Below are 25,347 nucleotides of genomic sequence, written 5' to 3'. Positions count from 1 at the left end.
CACCTTGCATATGTATGCTCTGGCATTCCACGTAACCGTGATACCTTTTTCAATTATTTGATTTGCCTCTTTAATTGCTTTTTTAAGATTTCTTATTGTTAAACATACTGGCCTTTAAAAGTCTATGGTAGCATATTCTAAAATTTTGAAATTTAATTATGGCCCTCAGCCATTTGTATTGCACTTTGCATGTTTTGCTAATATTTTTAATTATATTATTGCTATCTTAATTGGATTTTTATCCTGTTGATTTGTTAGGATTTCTTGTTTGGAGGCCTTTAGCCGTGAAAGAGGCGCATTCGGTAAAAGTCCGTCTATGTGCCGCTTTGGTTGTAAAGGTTATTAAATTACAATGAATGACGATTGGAAGGAGAAACTGACCTCAACCTTTGGCCCTTTCCACAATGCTACTACCTGTTCTTCCCAGAGGGTTTAGCGGGCGTAACAGGCGCCTTAGAAGTAAATATTTACTTTAAAAAAAGGAGCATTTCAGTACAGTTTCTTGTGTTCTGGGATTGCGTTACTTGTATTCGTGTATCTTGTAAGAAGTATGCTTTGCCGGCGATGGGCGAGGCATGACAGAATCTCTGACCAGAGAGTAGTTTATCGTTAGTTGTTGCTTGTCGCTAGTCTGCGCTTGTCTGCGCGATTCGACAGTAGTCTGGTGCAGTCTGCGTGAGTCGGCGGGAGTCGGCATGCGTCGGCTGTGTGCTGTGCTCGCGACTCTGGTCAGGATTCTGGAGGATGAGTATTGTTGTAGAAGGTAAAGAAGCAGCCTTGCGTATATTTAATAATGTATGTTAATTGTAATTTAATTTGTTCCAAAAAAATGCCACAATAATAATTTTTATAATATAAAGTAACTCTTTTAAAGAAAAGCATTCATTTCGATTTTAAGAATATTTCCAATGCATGATCATTCCTTCCAAGAATAAAAAAAAAATTATATACGCCAGCATTGCGCGAAGCTGTGTCGAAAAATATCTAATTAAGAGCAGATATATTTGCAGTTTTTATTGAGGTAAGAATTTTTGCTTTTTTATTCAGAATACAGGGCCGAAGGCCAGCGCTGCTGTCCTCACAAAATTTATCAGGTTACTAAACGTTTCTATTATTTTGGTGTTTAGGAATTTTTCAGTTTCGAACTTAACATTAAATGAGAAAAGAATTTTGTGGGAACATTAAATGTGAATGCATTTCTGCACACAGGCTATAAATGGGAGCCAATTTTGTTCAGAGGTCACAATATTAAAAAATTAATTTAATTATTATTTTGTGGGGACTTTACGCATGGTTCATATTCTAAATATAAACAATTCTTTGGGAAGGTTATACTTGGCTCATTTTCATTATTAATTTTTTTTTTAAATATTTGTGTGGGGAGCTTACACTTGGTGACATCCGGCCACGATCGTATTTCTTTGTGAATCTTCTGAGAAGTAGTCATATATCTGCTCTTATTTACTTAAACGTAGTTTGCATCTGGCGCAACGCATTTACTAATTTGTCACTCTTTCTTTCACAGATCATCGGCAATTTGTTGCTCTTCGTTGTATTTGTGTTTGTTGCATTTTGCGTTGTCTTTGTTTCATTTGTGAATAATTTGATTTGTGAAAAATGCCGCGAAAAACTGTTAACAGTACATTGCGATGTGTAATGAATGAAATAGCCGACTCAAATAATTTGACCGATAGTACTTGCGACACTCAGTGTAATGATGACAATCCTCAATTTACAGACAATGAGTGCGTACTGAGCACTAGTAATGATTTTGATCCTAATGGTGAACAAATAAATTCAATTGTGTCCTCTGTTAATTTAACGACAATTGATGACGCGGCACGTTCTGTTACAATGAACGCTGCCCAGCTTGACACACCCGGTTTGCAAAATTTACGTAATGAATAGACAAATTTTTCTAACGAAAATGAACAGTGTAATCAGAGTACGAAAGATTTATTTAATTCCGGTGTAGTGACCAACAGTGCACATCCGATTGACAAACCTTTTCAAAAATTACAGAATGACCAAATGGTTACAGAAAACGTGATAAATGCAGATACACCAACACACAGCACAGAGAATAGAGTTGCTAATTTTGGCTCGGATCAGATTATGGCATTGTTGCTACAAATTAATGAACGTAATAAAAACCAAGACAACAACTTCAAACAACTGAATGAAAATAATGAAAATCTCAAACAACAACTTAATGAAAATAATGAAAATCTCAAACAACAACTTAATGAAAATAATGAAAATCTCAGACAACAACTTAATGAAAATAATGAAAATCTCAAACAACAAATTAATGAAATTAATGAAAAACTAGACAACAATTCCAGACAGCTTAGTGAACAAATTATAGCCGTTGCCGCGCAGTGTCATGATACTACGGAACAAGTACGTGAGGAAATTAAGTCTTGTGCTAGAAACAATAGTGAAGAAATTAGATCTGTGGCACAAGAATTAAATAATAGACATGCAGATACAACTAAAGTACTTAGAGACGAAATTAGTGCAGTCGGTAAACAATGCTCTGAAAACGCAACACAGTTACGCGACGAGTTTAAATTAATGCCAGCAGAACTTTCGCGCACTCTGGATGCAAAAGTAGACGCGAAATTCGACCAACAGAACAGTCAAATTGATGAATGATTTAATCATCACCTAAAAAACAGTGAAACGCGTTTCCGTAAATTTATACAGGAACAGAATAAAGTAAAGCGACAAGTCATGGAATCAATTACCCAACAGAGACAGGAAGATAAACGTAAATTGTTTACGAAAGCAAAAACATACATAGACAACAATATTGCTACAGTATCAGACGATATTAATACTATCAAACAGTTGAACACCGAATTGCGTGACGAAATTTCCGATCTTAAAACAAAAACACACACACAGTAGACTTTCAGACAGTGACCCACAGATTTGAACAATTAGAAGTAATTCAGGATCCCGATGTCATCAAAGCAGACGTTAAAAAATTGAGCGAAACCACACGTAAAATACAAAAACAGATTAATGCTTGTGACACTAAAAACGATGATCAGGTAAAAATACTGACTGAAAAATATGATGAATTTGCCAGTCGTATTGACGTTATTGAAAGTAATAATGACAACAAATCAGACGATACTTCACCGATTTAGTTTAATCAAACACCTGAATTTCAAAATTTACAGCAGACGATCAGTGAGATAGATTCGTCAAATAATACATTACGTAGAAAATTGTCAACTTTACAGCAAGAAGTGACAGAGATGGAAAATGTCTCAGTCAATAACACGTCACAGCATACGACACATTCCGAACATTTGCCACGCTCACACAGCCAGTATAACTTAGGTAATTTATAGAAAGTACGTGACTTAGATTCCGAACAGTCACAGACAAATAGATTCTCATACAATCCTGAACCTGTTCAGACGTACAGAGACGATAATTTAGATTACAAGCATTTTCTATCCGTGAGAAAATTTAAAGTATTTAAAAATGACAGAACACAGATTCACCCCTTGGACTGGATACAACAATTTAGCTTTGATTTTCCACTGACTTGGCCTGTAACGCACAAACTTGAATTTATTTGCAGTTTTTTGGAAGGCGAACCGGCAACTCGTATGAGACCGATCGCCAGACAATACTACTCGGTAGAAGAATTTCAGAATGCTTTTCTGTCAGCGTATTGGTCGAAGACGACACAGCGCGGAATTAAGGATCAACTAATTAGTTTACCGAATTATGAGAACTCAATTTTTCCCAGTGTCACGCAATTTTTTGAACACATGGTCCAACAAAACCAGTACTTAAGTGAACCATACAGTGAATCTGCACTTATTCAATTATGTATTTCTAAATTACCACGATCATTAAGAGTGTCACTTTTAACGGGTCAGCAGAAAGAAAATATTTCGGCATTCAGAGATCTGTTACAGCTCTTGGAAGTGCAGCAATCGGATTATTCCTTTATAGACAAAAATTTTTCATATAATAACCAAGGTCAACAAACATATAGCAATTACGATCAGCCATGCAATTTCAATAGCAAAGGTAATTGACGCTTTAGAAACAACCACCAGAACTTTAACAACAGACAAAATTTTAATTGTCAGTATCGACAAAATTATCATCAAGAGGAACCACATTTTGGTAACAATAGACGTTTTTCCCAACAACAGCAACAAAAACAACCGGTGAGCATACCTAACCAACAATGTAATGCACAAGGTCAACCAAGCTTTAATGTTTCGCCACGTACACGTATAGCATCAGCTCCAACAAATAGTAACGCACAGCAACAAGGGAATCAGTACGTACAGAAAACACACTATTTCAATTCCTATCGCAATGCGTCGTATGGAAATGACTATCATGACAGACGTAAAAATAATGAGCACAATTTCCAGCGTACATTTAATAACAGTCGATCTTATGAGCAGCAAGAAAATCAGCAACAACATATTATCATGAATGAACCAGACAGTAGGTATCATCCAGAACGTAATACGTCTGGAAGAAATAATAGAACAGTACAAATACTGGAAATGCCACAGCATCCTCCTGAAAATAATAATACGTCAGATAGAACTTGACTAGATACAGTACAGGTTGCATCTTCCAGCAACGTAAGCAATACTTCAGATACACAGAATCTTGTTCACGAAAATGTTATTACTTATGACGACATCCGAGACACTCTTATGCAGGAAAGACCAGTTGTTCAAAAAACCATTTCACACCCTGTCATCGAAGTTAAAATTGGATCATCGAAGTTTTCAGCAGTAATCGATTCTGGATCCCCTATGTCAGTTATAAATGAAGAAACTTTCAACGAGTGTAACAAAGAGAATACCTATCCTACGTTTCCATTAGGCAGAACGAAAGTAAAAGGAGCAGTATCGAGTAAAGGAGTAGATGTAAAATTACAGACACATTTATCATTTTGTATTGCAGGTCATACTTTTCACTCAAATTTTTTGATTGTTCCCTTATTGACAACAGACGTTATTTTAGGTACGAATTTTCTGGTACAACACGACGCAGTTATTGATTTTCAAAATTCCTATTTAATGTTAATGGATGAAAATGTACAATTGGCTTTAGAATTTCAGCATTCTTTATCTGCAGAAGAACAAACAATTAATCGTACAGAGGTCATTTCCGCATCACGTAACATACACTGTAATTCCACATTGTTCAGAGATACGTACGTACACAACTATAATACTCCAGACGAAGCCGACTATGTCGTTATACAGACGATTTCTGATAAAGTTAAACAGAGCAGTGCAAATACAGACGACGAACACACGCAACTGCACAAAATTCTTTTACAGCAAGCTCCAGTTTTTGACAACGTTCCTGGTACTATGTCCGGTGTTATGTATGAATTTCAAGTTAAGGGGTTCCGGAGAGGCTCAAAATCATGAAAAGTTCAATTTTTACTTTTTTGCGTTTTCTGAATCTGCAGACTATTACCTTTTAATAGATATATAATTTATTCAATTCCGAAGACTACAACTATTTTTAAATTTTTTTTGAAATGTGTTCTACATGGGCGTGACCCACCGTGGCGCTGTTAAACTGCTGTCAAATGGTGTTATTATTAACGTCCGTGTTCATCAGGTGCATTTTAGTGATGTGAGATAAAGTATGTGTTGTGGCTAACCTGTGATGGTTCAATATATATCGCTGGTGTGATTGTCGATTGTTTCATGTTTATTTACTCTGTCGTTATCTCGAAAATATTCGTAATTAATTCTGTTTCTTGAGTCTCTGTTTTGTTGAAGTATAATAATGAGTAAAAGTAAAGTTATTAGAAATCCTCTGAAGGCTTTTAAGAAAAGGAGAAATGTTGGAAAGCCAAAGGTATTTAGAAATATGGGAATGAAGATAGGTTCTAACATGGTACGAGCGATGCTTGCTTTAGACAAGGAACGCCTTCGGGCTGCAGACAGGGCTGTAAAGAGTCTAGAAATACAAGCAAGAGTAAACAGGAGGAGGAACAAGAGGAAGCTGGAGGAGGAGTTTGCAGAGGATGAAGATAATCCATCCTATGGACCTGGAATGCACTAAAAAGTTAATCCAATCTTTGTCGCTCGATTCCCAAAACTTTTTATTTTCTCGCACTAATTACATGTTTTCTAAGGATCTTCCAAACATATTTGTTTCAAACTTTCAGTAAATGTTACACAGTACCTTTTGCATAATTTTATACAGCCTTTTTCCAAAAAACTGTAAATTTTTGAATATATAAATAAAAAATTTCAAAAAAATGTTGTGAATTTTCATTACAATTGAAAAAAAAATCATCTTTAATAACTGAACTAAAATTTTGTAAAATCCCTGTGTTAAGTTGTAGCCCATATTCCAATAAATAATCTGTAAAAAGTTCAACTTCCTACCTCAAATACTATGTGAGGAAAGATGTAATTTATAAGCGTTATTTTAACATTGCAAGTATAGGGCGTTCCGGAGCCCCTTAAACAGCACGACACATTTAAAGCCAAGCATTATCCCATTCCGTATATTCATAGAGAACAAGTTAAGAAAGAATTGCAAGCTATGCTTGACCAAGGAATTATTGACCCGGCAGTTAGTGCGTACATAAACCCGCTCCATATTGTTAAGAAAAAAGATGGTTCACTTCGTCTCGTACTGGATTCGCGTCACATCAATGACATAATTATTAATGAAACAGATCGCCCACAGACACTAGAAGAACTTCTACAGAAATTTCATGGTACTGCTATTTATTCCACATTAGATTTGAAATCGGGATTTTGGCAAATTCAGCTCCATCCGAACTGCAGAAAGTACACAGCATTTCTCTGTTTTGGTGACTGTTATCAATTTTGTAAATTACCGTTCGGTTTAACTATTTCTTCAGCAGCATTTATTCGCGGTTTGAATACAATACTTCCGACAGAACTTAAAGACAGAATCACAACGTATGTAGACGACATTCTTATTGCAGAAGTTAACTGGTCTAAACACAATCTGATTCTTGAACGACTGTTGCAAACTTTTCGTGCACAAGGACTCACAGTTAATCTCAGTAAATCGCACTTTGGTAAAACTTCTATAAAATTTCTTGGACATGTAATTTCAGCAGAGGGCATTACGCCTGACCCGGAAAAACTTCAAGCTTTACGTGACATTACTGTTCCTACGACGAAGAAACAACTACGCAGTTGTTTGGGTTTAATTAACTTTTTTCGTAAATTTATTCATTACTCTGCTTTAGACACCCCTAGATTATGTCAATTGACAGGTAAAAACACTATTTGATCCTGGGATAGGCAAGCAAAATCTGAATTTGTGAACCTGAAAGAAGCCTTGTTGAATGCACCACTTTTATCGCACCCAGATCTTACCAGAAATTTTTCCATTCCCACCGACAGTTCTAACACCACTTTAGGCGTACATATTTTTCAGGAAATTGAAGAAGATGGCTGTACAGTAATTAAACAACATCGCTTTTGCATGTCGCATTCTGTCACCTGCTGAACGAAACTATTCTGTTACAGAACTTCAAACATTATGTGTTGTATGGGCTTTTACCAGATTTAGACATTTTCTTTATGGAAGACACACTACCGTTTACACAGATCATAGAGCGATACAATTTTTACTTTCGGCTAAATTTACACACGACAGGTTAAGTAGATGGAAACTTAATTTACAGGAATTTAATTTAACAATTGTTCACATTCCCGGCACACAAAATATTGTAGCAGACGCATTATCTCGTTCTCTTAACAACAATCAGCAAGACATCGCAACCAACTTCTGCAAAGGAAATTTCAGCGTCATGTACATTCAACAAGTTGCATTTGAAAATTTCATTTCGTCGTCATTGCAAGACATAGCACAAGAGCAGAGTAAAGATAACGTATGGAAAGAAATTAAACACCTTTGGCAAGTCAGGAATAATGTTACCATTAGAAACCATTACACTGTACGCAATGACATTCTGTTTCGCCGCTCTCATCCTGACAGCCACAATTGGTTATTATGCATTCCTTACGAACTTGTTAACAAATTAATCTGGTATACTCATTTAAGTTACGCACATTACGGAGTCAGAAAATGTTTTCTTATACTGAGACAGAACTGTTATTTTACCAACATGGAGAAACGTATACGACGAGTTTTAGCGTCATGTAAAATCTGCCAGAAAGCTAAATCAGACACGACTTCACATGTTCCTCCATTACATCCCATTGTACCTGTTAAATTGAGACATATGGCCGCTGTAGACATTTTTGGTCCGATTCCCAGAACTAATAGAGGATTTTGCTACATCTTTGTCGCTGTTGAACTCATTTCAAAATTTGTTACCTTCACTCCGTTACGCAAAGCTACTGCTAAAACTGTTTCGAAAGCATTTGTAAAACAATTTCTATTTCATGTAGGGCATGTGTTGAAAGTAATTTCCGACATTGGATCACAGTTTCGATCTGCTATATGGACACGTATGTTACGAGCTAGAAACATTTCCCGATCTATATATCCAAGTACCATGCTTCTTCGAACCCTTCTGAACGATTAATGAAAGAAATTGGTAAACTGTGTAGAATATACTGCCATAAAAAACATATTGATTGGGACACACACACATACTCTCATTCCAGGATGTAATTAATTCCATACCAAATGAATCTACTATGCTATCTCCGTCTGTTATACTGAAAAATGTTGAACCACCTAACAAAATTAAAGAATTAGTAACCTTTCCTACATCTCGTCGACTACGACACCATGAAATAATTGACATTGCGCTGAACAACATCAAACGTGCCGCAGAGCGCCGGAGAAGACAGCAAAAACAGGTTTGTACACGCCATGACTTTCACATTGGACAGAGGATGTTAGTACGTACACATTATTTATCCAATAGGGGAAAGAGTAGATACAGTAAATTTGAGCTTCTATACGCAGGTACATATCGGATTCGCAGCATTCCTCACCCCAATGTAGTACACGTCGAAACTTTGAGAACCAGAAAAACCAAAGGGAACCACCACGTCTCCAACATCAAACCTTTTATTGAATGAACATACATTATGATTTATCACACTGTAATGCCATTTCCAAATTTTTTTTATGACCACTTATGCAATTATATTCACATGAACACTTACTGATGATTGTCGTATTTTCTCTTGGCAAGTGCCCGGCAAGGTAATGTTAGCAGGTCGCTCTTCTTGTCGTTACACATCAGACCGTGCATATTTTCCATTTTTCATGTATGTATGATTGTTTTCCTGTTTTGTTAGTATGCACTATAAAATATTTAAGAAATAACAAACACCAGTTGACTTTGACATTTTGCCTTATGATATCTCAACATCGTGACAACTTTTTTTTTTTTTTTTTTTTGCTGCTACATTGTGATACACTGTGTACATTTTTGCCTCTGAACACTGTCTATATTTTTGACATATTACGTTTTCTGTCATGCTATGCTGTATGATCAATTATGTTACTATAAACCAGTTTTTATTCAGTGGATATATGATTTAAATGCAAGACATTAATCTTTGTTCATCATTTTCAGAAAGAAATAACGTGTAAAGGATATAAATTAAACAGAAATGGGAATTTCACCTTCGGAATGAACAAAAGAAGATGCAATACCTCGTGACGAAGAGTAAATGGATCAGAATTAACAAGCATTAACAAGAATATACTATACACATCGTAGAATAGCAGTCTTAACTAATTTTTTATTTCAGAATACGAGGCGATTGATGCAGGCTGTCAGACAGAACTACACATCTTAGTTTTAGTGATGAAATATGCTAGAGATAAGGAATAGTTGTATAATGAATAATGAAGTGACTTTTTTTGCAGATGATAATGAATGGTGATGAATAATGATGAGCCGGCCAGTGTGGCCACGTGGTTATAGGCGCTTTAGTCTGGAACCTCGCGACCGCTACGGTCGCAGGTTCGAATCCTGCCTCGGGCATGGATGTGTGTGATGTCCTTAGGTTAGTTAGGTTTAAGTAGTTCTAAGTTCTAGGGGACTGATGACCTCAGATGTTAAGTCTCATAGTGCTCAGAGCCATTTGAACCAACCATTTGAATAATGATGAAGAATATACTACTATGGATATGAAGTTTTTCTTTACAGGTGATGATAATAATGGAGTTATGGTAATATGAATAATGAAGTTTTTCTTTACAGATGAGGATAATGATGAAGTTTATATATTTACTGTTAGTTAAGAAATGCTATGTACTTATTTACGTATTTGTTGCAGTTCTTTTTGACAATATGTCTTATACCGCATGGTATGATGACTGAAGGTTTTGGAAAGGACAGCTAGAGAACATATATATTATTTATACACATTTCACTACCTGTTAATTCGAAGTTCACTACTTTCAGCATAATATGCGTTTCTTCTTTCAGTTTCATAGTCCATTTTTGTATATTTTGCAGGAGAAATTATTCATGAAATTAATGTGCTATAAGCAGTTGTTCATTAAACCTATGTCATTTATGAATGTGATCACATATACTCTATTTGTTTCATAACCTTGCTACAGCTGACTCATGACGAATGTCGTTATACATCTTCATGTGCAGCAATAGCTCATAAGCAAATATTGTTATCCCCCAGTAATTAATTATCGATCCCAACGCAATGCATTGCTAGCACAAAAAAAATGTATTACCAGTCCCAAATAATGCTACCAGTTTAAGAGAGTTCTGAGTAATACTGATCAGCTCTGAATAGTATGTCACTTGAATAATGAATTCTGAGTAATACTGAATGATGCTTTGTAATAATGCATAAATACTATGCGCATAATTTCTGTAAATAATGTTTTTGTTATACTCTATAAATGCTATGGCAATAATTAACTCTTGTTTTGAATGATCACTTCTGAATAATGCATAAAAATATGCTTTGTAACTGGCCAATGAATGCCACTGATTACTGTAATGAGATGACCTATGATGCCAATGATTACTATAATTAGATGTATTATGTATAAATGCTATGCCAATAATTAACTCATTTTGAATAATGACTTCTGAATAACGCATAAAACAATGCTTTGTATCTGGCCAATGAGTGCCAATAACTACTATATTCAGATAATTTATGAACATTATTCTGTAATACTACATACATGGTACAGAAATGTTCTGTAACTGGGCGATGAGTGCCACCAATTACTCAAATCAGTTGTTAGACTAGTGTAATTCTCAATGAAGACTAGTATGTGACTTAATGTCCTTCACCTTCTGACCTAATTACCAGAAATTACTGCAATATCCGTTTGTCCTGTCTATCCTCATGATCATGGAGCACTATATTTGGTTTTTGCACTAATTCTACGTTGGTCTACTTTACAAAAACATGGTGTTGACACGACATGCTGTCCACCACCTTGAGCGATGGAGATATTATTATGGTCCCACTAATTGTTGTACCTAGTGTACTACCAAAATGATAGCATGGAATATTATTACGACGTTTCAGTGTCTTGGCTACACTGATTAATACTTCAAGGAAAAGAACTTCAGATTGTCTCACTTGGTGTTGTGCTTCTATAGAAAGATATGGACTTTCAGTGCAGCTGCGTGCAACCTAAAGTGCTACAATCATGACGCAATCCTTCCCATTCCTTTCCTAGTTCTTGTAAAATGGTAAACACTTATACAATGCGTTTAAATTCTTGTAAAATGCTAAAGACTTATACAGTGCGTGTGCACTTTATGCCATTTGTTAATATGATTTGTACTCATTACGTATACATTTTGTGATTCCCAGATATGTTCTGTACTGCAGTGCGTGTGCACTTTCGTCATTTTGTTAACATGATTTGTATTCATTATATATACATTTTGTGATTTGCTGATATGTTCTGAACTACAGTGCGTGTGCACTTTTGTCAATATGATTTGTACTCATTATGTTTACTTGTTGTAAAAATGCTAAAGAGTTTTACAGTGCGCGTGCACTTTTGCCATTTGTTAATTTGTTTTCTACTCATTGTGTATACATTTTGTCATTGCCTGATATGTTCTGTACTCAGTGCATGTGCACTATATTTTATTTCATGTTCTGCACCTATATATATGTATATATTCTGTTATTGAAAAGTTAGTTAATTAAGAAAAATTTGTTGCTCTTGGCAAGTGCAATTGACTCACAACCGCTGACAAATTTTTGCCCCCCCAGTGGAGGATTATGTAAGAAGTATGCTTTGCCGGCGATGGGCGAGGCATGACAGAATCTCTGACCAGAGAGTAGTTTATCGTTAGTTGTTGCTTGTCGCTAGTCTGCGCTTGTCTGCGCGAGCCGACAGTAGTCTGGCGCAGTCTGCGTGAGTCGGCGGGAGTCGGCATGTGTCGGCTGTGTGCTGTGCTCGCGACTCTGGTCAGGATTCTGGAGGATGAGTATTGTTGTAGAAGGTAAACAAGCAGCCTTGCGTATATTCAATAATGTATGTTAATTGCAATTTAATTTGTTCCAAAAAAATGCCACAGTAATAATTTTTATAATATAAAGTAACTCTTTTAAAGAAAAGCATTCATTTCGTTTTAAGAATATTTCCAATGCATGATCATTCCTTCCAAGAATTAAAAAAAAATTATATACGCCAGCATTGCGCGAAGCTGTGTCGAAAAATATCTAATTAAGAGCAGATATATTTGCAGTTTTTATTGAGGTAAGAATTTTTGCTTTTTTATTCAGAGTACAGGGCCGAAGGGCAGAGCTGCTGTCCTCACAAAATTTATCAGGTTACTAAACGTTTCTATTATTTTGGTGTTTAGGAATTTTTCAGTTTCGAACTTAACATTAAATGAGAAAAGAATTTTGTGGGAACATTAAATGTGAATGCATTTCTGCACACAGACTATAAATGGGAGCCAATTTTGTTCAGAGGTCACAATATTAAAAAATTAATTTAATTATTATTTTGTGGGGACTTTACGCATGGTTCATATTTTAAACATAAACAATTCTTTGGGAAGGTTATACTTGGCTCATTTCCATTATAATTTTTTTTTAAATATTTGTGTGGGGAGGTTACAATCTATGAGCGTGTAACTACAAGCCATGTGTTCAGTAGGCGCAACCTCAAGTTGTGGCATCTTTGAAGAAGAAACTATACCCTTCTTGTGGTATTTGACATATATTTTATCCTTCGACCTACTTGGTCCAATCCATATTCATTTTTAAGCCTGCTCTCAATGCCTGTTCCGTTGACATTCATTCATTCTGGACAAGATCTTGGACTTTCTGTGCTATTAAAGCTACATCATCAGCATAAGTCAGAGTGTTGATCCTTCTAACAAGAGGTATTCATGTCTCCAGGCTTGTTACCTTCCTCATTGTCTCTTTCCAGAACCAGATTAAACAGAAATGGCAAGTGGCACTGTCCCAGTCGTACTTCAAACTTCACCTTGAATTTCTCTTACACCTTTCCAATCACTTCCACTGGTCATATTGCCTGTTCTATATCTGTTTGAGTTAGTTTCATTCGATTTCTGGGTGCCTGTGACCTGCCAGATCTTACCACAATACTCGCCTATTTACACAATAGTAAGCATTATGCAAGTCCACGGAAAGACAGTGAACATCTCTGGTAAATTCCCAGCTCTTTAATGGCATTTCCTTTGCTGTATATAGCTGTTCTACGGTTCATTACCTCTTTCTCAACCCCGCTTGTCGGAATCTCAGTACCTCCTCGATGTTTGGTGTTAATGGCTTCAGTAACAACATGCTCAGGTTCTTATAAGTTGTGTATAGTAAGGTCATTCTTCTACAGTTACTGCATCTCATTGGAACTTCTTTCTTTAGTGTTAGGCAGATAACGGCAGTGTGACACTAAATTGTTAAAAAATTTACATTATATTAAGATAGTACAGGAACTGGTAGTGTAAGTAATAAACAAGAAAATAATTAGTGACAGTGTATGGTACAAACCTGAACTGGCTAGTAACTTGTAATTACGCCAGTGATACGATTATGCATTTCTAAATAAAAATGAAAGTAATACTAAATTTTAACAGTAACAGGTAATGCAAATAGCTTCTAAAACAGTTAGTGAGGAGGTAAAACAAAACTATTAACGTATTAGTTAGTTACGGCTAATTATATTCTAATTCTGTCTGAGAACACCATTCTCAGATTCAGTAATTTTCTTTCGGCCTTCTGTGTCATTGTCCAGGTCACCGCTACATATAGAATGACAGGTTACACTAGTGTCCTTATCTCTGTATACGTCAATAGAAGCCGGGAGTTCAACAGCTTTCTGAGTGCAAACTTTGAACTACTTGCTGTCTATATTTTTCCCTTTATTTGCTGGTCTGTCTCATTCCTTTCACTGAGTATTGCCCCAGACTATTTGATTTCTCTTTTATCCTTTCAAGAGCGTATCATCCACATCCAAATGTCTGTCATTGTTCTGTCTGCTCACTACGAGGTATTTGGTCACATGCACATTCCTTTTGAAGCCTGCTCTCAGTGCCCCTTCCATTAACACTCTTTCATTTTGAACCATTCTGTACTAATAAAGTAATATCATCAGCGCTGGCCAGAGTGTAGATCCTTCTATCAACATGCTTATTAAATTTCTCATTGTTTCTTTCCAGAACCAGATTAAACAGATGAAGAGTGTGGGAATCTCCCTATCGGACACCAGTCGTGATCTTCAATTTCGATGACGCCTTTCCATCTACATCTACATACATACACCGCAATCCACCATACGGTGCGTGGCGGAGGGTACCTCGTACCACAACTAGCATCTTCTCTACCTGTTCCACTCCCAAACAGAACGAGGGAAAAATGACTGCCTATATGCCTCTGTACGAGCCGTAATCTGTCTTATCTTTGTCGCCTTTCCGCGAAATATAAGTTGGCGGCAGTAAAATTGTACTGCAGTCAGCCTCAAATGCTAGTTCTCTAAATTTCCTCAGTAGCGATTCACGAAAAGAACGCCTCCTTTCCTTCAGAAACTCCCAATCGAGTTCCTGAAGCATTTCCGTAAAACTCGCGTGATGATCAAACCCACCAGTAACAAATCTAGCAGCCCGCCTCTGAATTGTTTCTATGTTCTCCCTCAATCCGACCTGAAAGGGATCCCAAACGCTCGAACAGTACTCAAGAATAGGTCGTATTAGTGTTTCATAAGCGGTCTTCTTTAAAGATGGACGACATCTTCCCAAAATTCTATCAGTGAACCGAAGACGACTATCTGCTTCCCCACAACTGCCTTTACATGCTTGTCCCACTTCATATTTCTCTGCAGTGCTACGCCCAAATATTTAATCGACGTGACTGTGTCAAGCGCTACATTACTAATGAAGTATTCAAACATTACGAGATTCTTTTTCCTATTCATCTGCATTAATTTACATTTATCTACATTTAGAGTTAGCTGCCATTCTTTACACCAATCACAAATCCTGTCCAAGTCATCTTGTATCCTCCTACAATCACTCAACGACGACACCTTCCCGTACACCACTGCATCATCAGCAAACAACCGCACATTGCTATCCACCCTATCCAAAAGATCATTTATGTAGATAGAAAACAACAGCGGACATACCACACTCTCCTGGGGCAGTCCAGATGATACCCTCACCTCCGATGAACACTCACCATCGAGGACAACGTACTGAGTTCTATTACTTAAGAAGTCTTTGAGCCACTCACATATTTGGGAACCAATCTCATATGCTCGTCCTTAGGAGTCTGCAGTGGGGCACCGAGTCAAACGCTTTCCGGAAGTCAAGGTATATGGCATCCATCTGATACCCTTCATCCATGGTTCGCAAGATATCATGTGAAAAAAGGGCGAGTTGCGTTTCGCAGGAGCGATGCTTTCTAAAGCCGTGCTGATGCATGGACAGCAGCAACTTCTCTGTCTCAAGGAAATTCATTATATTCGAACTGAGAATGTGTTCGAGAATCCTGCAACAAACCGATGTTAACGATATTGGTCTGTAATTTTGAGGATCCGTCCTTCTACCCTTCTCATATACAGGCGTCACCTGCGCTTTTTTCCAGTCGCTCGGGACTTCACGTTGGGCAAGGGATTCGCGATAAATGCAAGCTAAGTAAGGAGCCAATGCAGTAGAGTACTCTCTGTTAAACCGAATTGGAATCCCATCAGGACCTGGCGATTTGTTTATTTTCAACCCATTCAGCTGCTTCACAACTTCAGGGATGTCTATCACTATGTCCTCCATACGGGAATCTGTACGAGACTCAAACGGCGGTATGTTTGTACGATCCTCCTACGTGAAAGATTTCTCACATGCTAAATTTCCACTTCCTGTCACTGAACTGTTGTGTTTTGTATACATACTTGTGTAAGTTTTATATGTTTTCTGGGTGCCTGTGCCATTTCCAGTTCTAACCATATTGCTTCCCTGTTCATACTATCCTACACTTTTTGCAAGTCCACAAAAAGACAGTGAACATCTGTGCGAAATTCTCAGTCCTTTAATGGCATTTGCCTTAATGTATGTAGTTGGTCTACGGTTCATTCTCCCTAACAAAATCTTTATTACTGGAATGTCAGCACCTCCTCGATGTATGGTGTTAACGGCTTCAGTAACAAAACGATCAGAATGTAATAAGATGTTTATCGTAAGGTAACTCCGATGCAGTTGCTGCATCTCATTCGGTCACCTGTCTTTAGTGTTTGGCAGATGACAATGGTGTAACACTAAATTGTTAACAAAGTAACGTTGAGCCGGGGTAGTGCAGACCGTAAGTAACAAACAAGGAAAGAATTGGTAATACGGTAAGCTAGAACACTTAACTGGTTAGTGACTTATTATAACACCAATGATATGACAATGAATCGCTAAATAAAAATGGAATTAATACTGAATTACTACCGTAACAGATAAGGTAAATAACAACGAGAAAAAAATTCAGTGATAAGGTACACTAAAAGAATTAATATATTAGTTACTTATGGATAACTACGTTCTACAATAACAACCAAACACATAGATAGACTTAACAGCTGCAAGACCATTTCCAGCTGATACCTGCGGAGAGGGATATTATATAACACGAAGATAGCACATGTTCTGTTTCAGATATCCACAGGGCGCCTTTTCGAAACTGGGACAAACTGCAGCAAACGATCGCTGACGGAACAGGGGGCAAAACTGTGGATACGGACACAAGGCCAGAAATGGATGGTGTCTGTGATACAGAGTGTATACTAATTCGTCATGTATGTAAAATACAACGCAGAGCTCGACATGTTGTAATGAGACCACCGTCAGACAAACTGTTCGGCAGTAGTTCACACGGGTCTTTAAGCACTCTGAAACACGACACAGCGCTCACGGGCATACACATTCAAATGTGGCAGCATGCAACGGAACAGAGATACTGGCGGCATTTATATGTGTTAGCGTGTCTGCAGGTCCAGGATGGTTTCCACATACACGAATTTTTTCTGGTCATCAACAGGTGTAAACCACAAGATCCAGCGACCCGTCGACTTAGGAACGACATTACCATTTGTAACGCCAAAGGCGCTTCGTCGAAAAGAGGAGACTTACTCACCTCTAGGAAGTGCACGTAAGCCATGCCTTTGAGGTTTTGTAGAAGATACCATGTAGCGGACAGCAATAATCGCTGCTAAGACACCGAGGCTGAAGCGGTGCTCATCGTTCACGGCTACCAAGGGAATTCGCCGTAGACTAACGTTAGGTTGCCTCACGTACATGGATGACAGAATTCCAGCACCATGGCCTCCTGCACGACAATCAGCTTCAAAACTGTCGCCACATAGGGGAAGTCCGTGTGTGTTTTAAGGCTTTGAGCCTTGTCTAACAGATAGTGGCAGTTGTCGAGGATAGAGTTCCATATGCTTGTCTGGCTTAACCCATTCTGCTGGTCAACATCCCTAGTGCTGATAAAGGGATCAAATTCTCAAAGGCCTATGTTCGTACTGGGTGCGCTAGCTTTCTTGGTAACTCATTTTCTGATGCGAGCCCATCTCACTCAAACGAACAAATACTGTTGCTAACAATTTATGGTGCGCTGCTATCGTCGGAAATACTTTCCCCGGTCCAAGAGTGCAACCGCCCGCCAATTGTCATTTGCCTGTCAACATACATTGATCATCTCAGCGAGATCCTGCTTTGTGGATCGAGCCATCGTCTCTCAGCGGCGTACTAATACGACACACGCCCACACAAGTGTGAGTCGACCACAGTAGTCGAAATGAGCGTCTGACGTCATTGGCCGGGAGGCCCGTTGCGGGGCTGGTCCGGCCGCCTTGGTGCAGGTTGTATTACGTTCGACGCCATGTTTGGCGACCTGCGCGACGGATGGGGATAAAGCGGTGATAAATACAGCGCAACACCCAGTCCCTGAGCGGAACAAATCTCCGACTCAGCCGGGAATCGTACTCGGGCCCGCAGGACGGTAATCCATCACTCTGACCAATCAGCTATCGGGGCGGACACCACAGCAGTGAGGTGGATGCCCCCAAGATCCGCTGTGTCAGATGATCGCTGTCACGCACAACTGAGTGTGGTGCTAAAACACTAACACACGTAGATCTTGCACTCTATCATGGTCTGCCGCCTTGCGTGATTTCAACCACTGAAACTTACAGTGAGGTGAAAATAGTCCTGGGATACTTTCTAATATCGTGTCGGTGTAGGGTGTTGTAGGAGCTCAGCTTGGCATGGACTCAACATGTCGCTGGAAGACCACTGCAGAATTATTGAGCATCGCTGCGTCTGTAGTCGTTCATAACTGCGAAAGTATTACCAGTGCACGATTTTGTCCACGAACTGACCTTTCGATTATGTCCCATAAATATTCATTGTGATTCACGTCGGTCTATCTGCTTGGCCATACAATTCCCCCGAACTATTCAAAAAGTTCCTCAAACAATCGCATTGATTCTTCCTCACTAGTCTCTTCAATTTCAACCTACTCTGCATGACTATTGAATTGAGATCTCATTCCATATCTGCCCCTGGTATGGCTTACAGTTCAGTGTCTGATTTCGGAATCTCTGCCTGATCATGATGTAATCTAACTGAAATCTTCTCGTACATTCCGATCTTTTTCAAGACTACTTCCTTCTCCCGTGACTCTTTATCAGAGTATTCGCTGTTACTGCCTGACATTTTCTACGGCGCGGCGACGTAGTACACTGTCACAAATAAAATATCCATCGTTGTTTGGGAACATGAAGTCCATGAATGGCCGAAAGTGGTGTCTAAGTAATTCAACTGGACCAGATGACCCAGTCCAATCCACGTAAATATAGCCCACCACCAACTGGCACATTGCCTTATTTGCAACTTGGGTCCATTTCTACGTTGGCTCTGCGCCAGACTAGAATCCCACCATCAGCTTTTACCAACTGAAATCTGGACTCATCTGAACAGACCTCTGTTTTCCAGTCAGCTAGCGTCCAAGCAATGTGATCACGAGACCAGGAGGGTCGCTGCAGGTGGCGTCGTCTGCTGCCATAGCCCATTAAATCTAATTTTCCGCTCACTGTCCTGACGGACACGTTCGTCGTACGTTTAACATAGATTTCTATGCTGATTTCACGCAGTGTTGTTTGTATATTAGCACTGACACTCCACGTAAACACCGCTGCACTAGGTCTTTAAGGGGCTCCGGAAAGGCTCAAAATCATGAAAAGTTCAATTTTTACTTTTTTGCGTTTTCTCAATCTGCAGACTATTACCTTTTAATAGATATATAATTTATTCAGTTCCGAAGACTACAACTATTTTTAATTTTTTTTTGAAATGTGTTCTACATGGGCGTGACCCACTGTGGCGCTGTTAAACTGCAGTCAAATGGTGTTATTATGCAATATTATGCAATAATGGAGGTGATAAAACCTATTTTCAGAAACTTAGCAGCACCTGAACTGTTGAAAAAGTGTATTCACGGAAAAACTCAAAACCCCAATGAAAGTGTAAATAGTGTTATATGGTCGAGAATCCCCAAGACTGTATTTGTTGGAATAGAAACACTTCACTTTGGTGTGTATGACGCTGTTGCGACTTTCAATGATGGCAACATTGTAAGGTGCAAGGTATTTAGAAATATGGGAATGAAGATAGGCTCTAACATGGTACGAGCGATGCTTGCTTTAGACAAGGAACGCCTTCGGGCTGCACACAGGGCTGTAGTCTAGAAATACAAGCAAGAGTAAACAGGAGGAGGAACAAGAGGAAGCTGGAGGAGGAGTTTGCAGAGGATGAAGATAATCCATCCTATGGACCTGGAATGCACTAAAAAGTTAATCCAATCTTTGTCGCTCGATTCCCAAAACTTTTATTTTCTCATACTAATTACATGTTTTCTAAGGATCTTCCAAACATATTTGTTTCAAACTTTCAGTAAATGTTACACAGTACCTTCTGCATAATTTAACACAGCCTTTTTCCATAAAACTGTATATTTTTGAATATATAAATAAAAAATTGCAAAAATAGTTGTGAATTTTCATTACAATTGAAAAAAAATCATCTTAAATAACTGAACTAAAATTTTGTAAAATCTCTGTGTTAAGTTGTAGCCCATATTCCAATAAATAATCTGTAAAAATTTCAACTTCCTACCTCAAATACTTTGTGAGGAAAGATGTAATTTATAAGCGTTATTTTAACATTGCAAGTATAGGGCGTTCTGGAGCCCCTTAAGTGAAAGCCGTCGACAGTGCGTTGTCCATGGTGAGAGGTAATGCCTGAAATGTGGTACTCTCGGCCCACTCTTGAGACTGTTGATCTCAATATATTCAATTCCCTGACGATTTTCGAAATGGAAAGTTTCATGCGTCTGTTTCGAACCACCATGTCGTGTTCAAAGCCTGTTAATTGTTATCCTGTGGCCATAATCTCGCCGAAAAACTTATCGCACCAATCCCCTGAGTACATACCACATCTCTCCAATACACCCCCATCTATACCTCGTGTACGGTATACTACCGAATTCTGTGTACGTATATATCGTTATCTCGCGACTTTTGTCACCTCAGTATAGGTTATGCTTTGGTAAATTCTAACACAAACCAAATGAAACGTTTGCAGTCTACCAGCAATCATGTAAGATACTACATACGCCAATATGGAAACAGAAAATACCTTACATATAGTAACATTTACTCCCTTATACCTGTACTGGTAGTAATCAACATAAAAATCAGTTCGATACTTTGTCAGTTTGTTTTAGAAGTGATTCTTAATACTGTCACCAATTAATGGTAACCTCGGTGTTGTGCCGCTTGGCGATCCATTCTAGCTGTGACGAGAATCTCTAGCGCCATGCGACAGCGCCACTTGCAAGCGGTTGCCGTGAAGGGTGCCCGGAGCGGACGGTGCGGGCACTTTGTTCTGAGACTATAAACGTGAAGATACCGGCCATGCTTGTAAAATGCCGGCAGTGGTCAGCTAACGTAGCTATGTCAAACGTGTTGTGCTAGTAGTGGTCCGATACATGGTCACGTTTTCTGCACGACACTATTGGGTTCCATTCATACAGAAATCCGTATTAGCGCTCAGCACTGTACAAACTGTGATAAATTACCTTAGAGCATTAATCGAACTTGATTGAAATTGCAAGATGGGAAAAATCTGTTGTGAAATGCTACACGCCATTGCAAAGAATTTTAAATACAAGCCACAAGTTTCTTCTGCAGGCAGTTTTGAACTTTCATTTCCAAACTCGGGTGGCTGGATAAAATTAGAAAAATTGTTCAGAGCTCACAGGCGGAGCCTGAACTAGTAACCTATGTCCTCAGTTATTTACTCGATGTCTTCCATCTCTCTCTTCCTGTACAGTTTTTAACTCTACAGCTCCCTCTAGCAACTTGGAAGTTTTTCTTGTGTTGTCTTACCATATATTCTACCATTCTAACCCATCTTCTTCTCATTGTTTACCATACATTCCTTTCCTCGCCGATTCTTTCCATAACCTCCTGATTGCATGCCCTATCAGAGAACATAATTTTGAACATTCTCCTGTTCACATTTTAAATACATCGATTCTCAACTGTTCCACTTTTCTTACATTTCATGTTTCGATGCCGTACAATATTACGCTATAAACTTATATTTTCAGAAATTTCCTCCTCGAATTAAGGTGTATGTTTGATACTAGTAGATTTCCCTTGTCTACGAAAGCCCTTTTCACTGGTGCTAGTCAGCTTTTTTTGTCCGTCTTGCTCCGTCATGCGTTATTTGGCTGGTTAGGATGCAGAATTGCTTAACTTCATGTACCTCGTTATCACCAGTTGTGATGTTAAGCTCCTCGCTGTTCTCATTTCTACTTCTTCTCATTATTTCGTCTTTCTTCAAAAATGGTTCAAATGGCTCTGAGCACTATGGCACTTAACATCTGAGGGGATCAGTCCCCTAGAACTCAGAACTACTTAAACCTAACTAACCTAAGGACATCACACACATCCATGCCCGAGGCAGGATTCGAATCTGTGACCGTAGCAGTCACGCGGTTCCGGACTGAAGTGCCTAGAACCGCACGGCCACCGCGGCCGGCCGTCTTTCTTCGATTCAATCTCAATCCATAATTCTATTTTCATTAGACTGTTCATTCAGCAGATCCTGCAGTTCTTCTTCTCTTTCACTGAGGATAGCGATGTCACCAGTGAATATTTTCTTTGTTTTCCTTTCACCCCGAATTTTGATTCCACTCTTAAACCTTCTCCTTATTTCCGTCATTGCTCTTTCGGTTGCATAGATTAAGCAGTAGCTGTGAAAGATTACATCTAGCTCTTATATCCTTTTTAATCTGGACACATCGTTCTTGGTCTTCCACTCTTGTAATTCCCTCTTGGCCCTCGTACATATTGTACACTATCCGTCTTTCCTACTGCTTACCGCCATTTTTCTAAGAATTTCGAATATCTTGCACCATTTGACATTGTCGAAGCTTTTCCCAGGTCAACAAATGCTATGAACGTGTCTCGATTTTTTAGCCGTTGTTTCATTCTCAACCGCAAAGTCAGAACTCCCTCTCCCGTGACTATAACTAAGGCCAAACTGATCGTCATCTAACACTTCCTCAATTTTCTTTTTCATTCTCCCGTGTATTAAACTCTGAGAAACTCGGTTGCATGAGCCGTTATGCTGATTATGCTTGTGATTTTTGAACAGAATATTCGCTATAACTAACTGAAATTTTTGGCTGAACTCAAGTAGTTCTTCATGTCTATCATTCGTACTACGAATCTCACGTTCTCCTTCCCCTACAGTAGCACTTAAATCCCCAATGGCTATTAGATGGAATAATTACGGGATAAAATTGAGAGGTCAGTTCCTACACAACATCCTGCACCGGCAACTCTTTCGTTATTATGGACGGCTAGAGAAGCAGCGTGGCTCAATTTATTTGCTTTTATCTGCAGTGGACTGCCAACAACTTGTTGAGCTTGTGCCACGTAGCGCTGCCGCAGTACGCTGGGCAAAAGATAATCGGGACGGTGTTAGTAGGTATCCTGTAACTTTTGTCGCTGCAGCGTAATTTTATATTTATTTTGCTACATTTTAGTTATTTTATGATCCAAGTTGCGGATTCAAGAAACCACTTTATCAAAAAATAATGAGAGGAACGACTGGAGATGATCCTGTCACTCAGTGATAAGTGTCCTCAACTGTGGTGGTTTTGCGAAGGGGCAGGTGGTAGGGTGCGAGGTGCCGCAGCTGTGGGGGCCCTAGCCCCCTTCTGCTGGACTCACTGAAGCTCTTCTCGCCTATAGTTTGAAGGTTAATTCGACATTGTCAGGCATCCAAGGGAGATATGTAGATTTACAATACATGGCGAAAATGTAGCCCACAATCTATCCTCATTTCTCTCAACCATGAAATTATTTGCCGTGGGATAAATCATTCATCAATAAGTGTGGCTAGTTCCAGTTTTTTATTCATTAGTACTTCCATATTGAGTGTTCTCAAAATTTCATTAATAGCTCTTTGTATATCTATATTTGATTGCTTAACTGGGTCGGTGCATCGCCCGATTTTCTTCAGACACATAATCAGAAATTGACGAATTGCTTTCTACGTTGCAGGCAAAACCTATTTTCCCTATCGGTGACAACATACAGATCGTGAATCTGCCAGCCGATGGCTACGATCCACCTGGCGGCCTCGCAGTCACCATCACCGGCTGGGGCGCCACAGCCTCCACGGGACAGGAGGCGTCGACCACACTAATGAAGGTGGACATTACCGTCATCGACCGAGCCAGCTGCGTGGCCACATTCGGCGTCACCGACCGAATGATCTGCGCCGGCGAGGCCGGCAAGAGCACCTGCTACGGCGACTTTGGTGGGCCGCTCGTTAGTGGCAGCACTCAGGTCGGCATTAGCTCGTGGGCAAACGAAGAATGCGAGTCCGATGGCGCCGTCTACACTAACGTCGGCTATCTCCGTTGGTTTATCGATGGTGCCATGGCAATGGAAGATCCTAAGGAAAACTGATCAAGTTCTCTCATTCTTTCTGCATTCATGTAAAACAAATTGTAGCGTAATCAGTGGTCATACACACTCAGACGTTCTTAAAATTCCAGTTCCTTCTAGCAAATTTGACGTCATCGTCAGTGTCATACGCAAGTATCATCAAATAACTGGTATCAACTGTTATTTGGCATACATTTTCTTTTCGTTCGATGTATTCTAGGAGGATGTAGCAGGTACATCACAGTCGTGATTGGACATACGAGTAAACAATCATATCATAATAATAACATCTAACATGTGTGAAAAGTGGTACCTAACTTTTCGATACTGGACTCCGAGTGAGCAACTAGACACACTCTGCGTTCCAATAGTTTTGGTTAAGTTAGAGTATCCTATAGAGTGATTAACGTCTCGTTATTTCTACAGATGCTTCTATTAGAACGGGTAGGTATCTACATGATGTGCACCGTAAATACCACTTCAGTGGATTAGTATGGTCGTTGCTCATATAATCTCAGCTTCCTTCAGCCATGGAATCAGTTTTGCCACTGTGTTCACATCGCCACAACGTAGGCACTGTGACTCGCATGAAGCCCTAATAACTCTCCTTCCACGATTAAAATGACTCACATCTCCAGGCTCCGACCGGAGTGTATTGATATTGGTTTCGTCTTGGTCATTTAAAAAACATACGATTTTTCGTTACGACAGGCATTTTATTTTCTTCTGTTGGAACAATTACAGATTGTTTACAATTCTGTTTTACACACTCGAAAGCTGTTATTTTAGTAGGCTTCAATTACTTACGGCTCATCCGCTTTTGTTTATCATTTATGTGTTCTATGAGCACTACTGGCTATTAAAATTGCT

The 25,347-nt window shown here is 38.9% G+C and overlaps 1 protein-coding gene across 1 annotated transcript in view; it reads left to right on the top strand.

Annotated features, from left to right (window-relative positions):
- The window catches only part of LOC126263451 (uncharacterized), a 69,582-nt gene extending 45,084 nt beyond the window's left edge, over window positions 1-24,498 (top strand). Inside the window, exon 2 of the mRNA XM_049960545.1 lies at window positions 24,088-24,498. Within this exon, the coding sequence (XP_049816502.1) occupies window positions 24,088-24,498 (411 nt within the window). The remainder of the gene's footprint in view (window positions 1-24,087) is intronic.
- Window positions 24,499-25,347: the final 849 nt, after the last annotated feature.

This window comes from Schistocerca nitens, chromosome 6 (assembly GCF_023898315.1).
Source record: "Schistocerca nitens isolate TAMUIC-IGC-003100 chromosome 6, iqSchNite1.1, whole genome shotgun sequence".
Taxonomy (NCBI): domain Eukaryota; kingdom Metazoa; phylum Arthropoda; class Insecta; order Orthoptera; family Acrididae; genus Schistocerca; species Schistocerca nitens.
The sequence above is the reverse complement of the archived record's forward strand: the minus strand, read 5'-3'. Positions and strand labels throughout refer to the sequence as shown.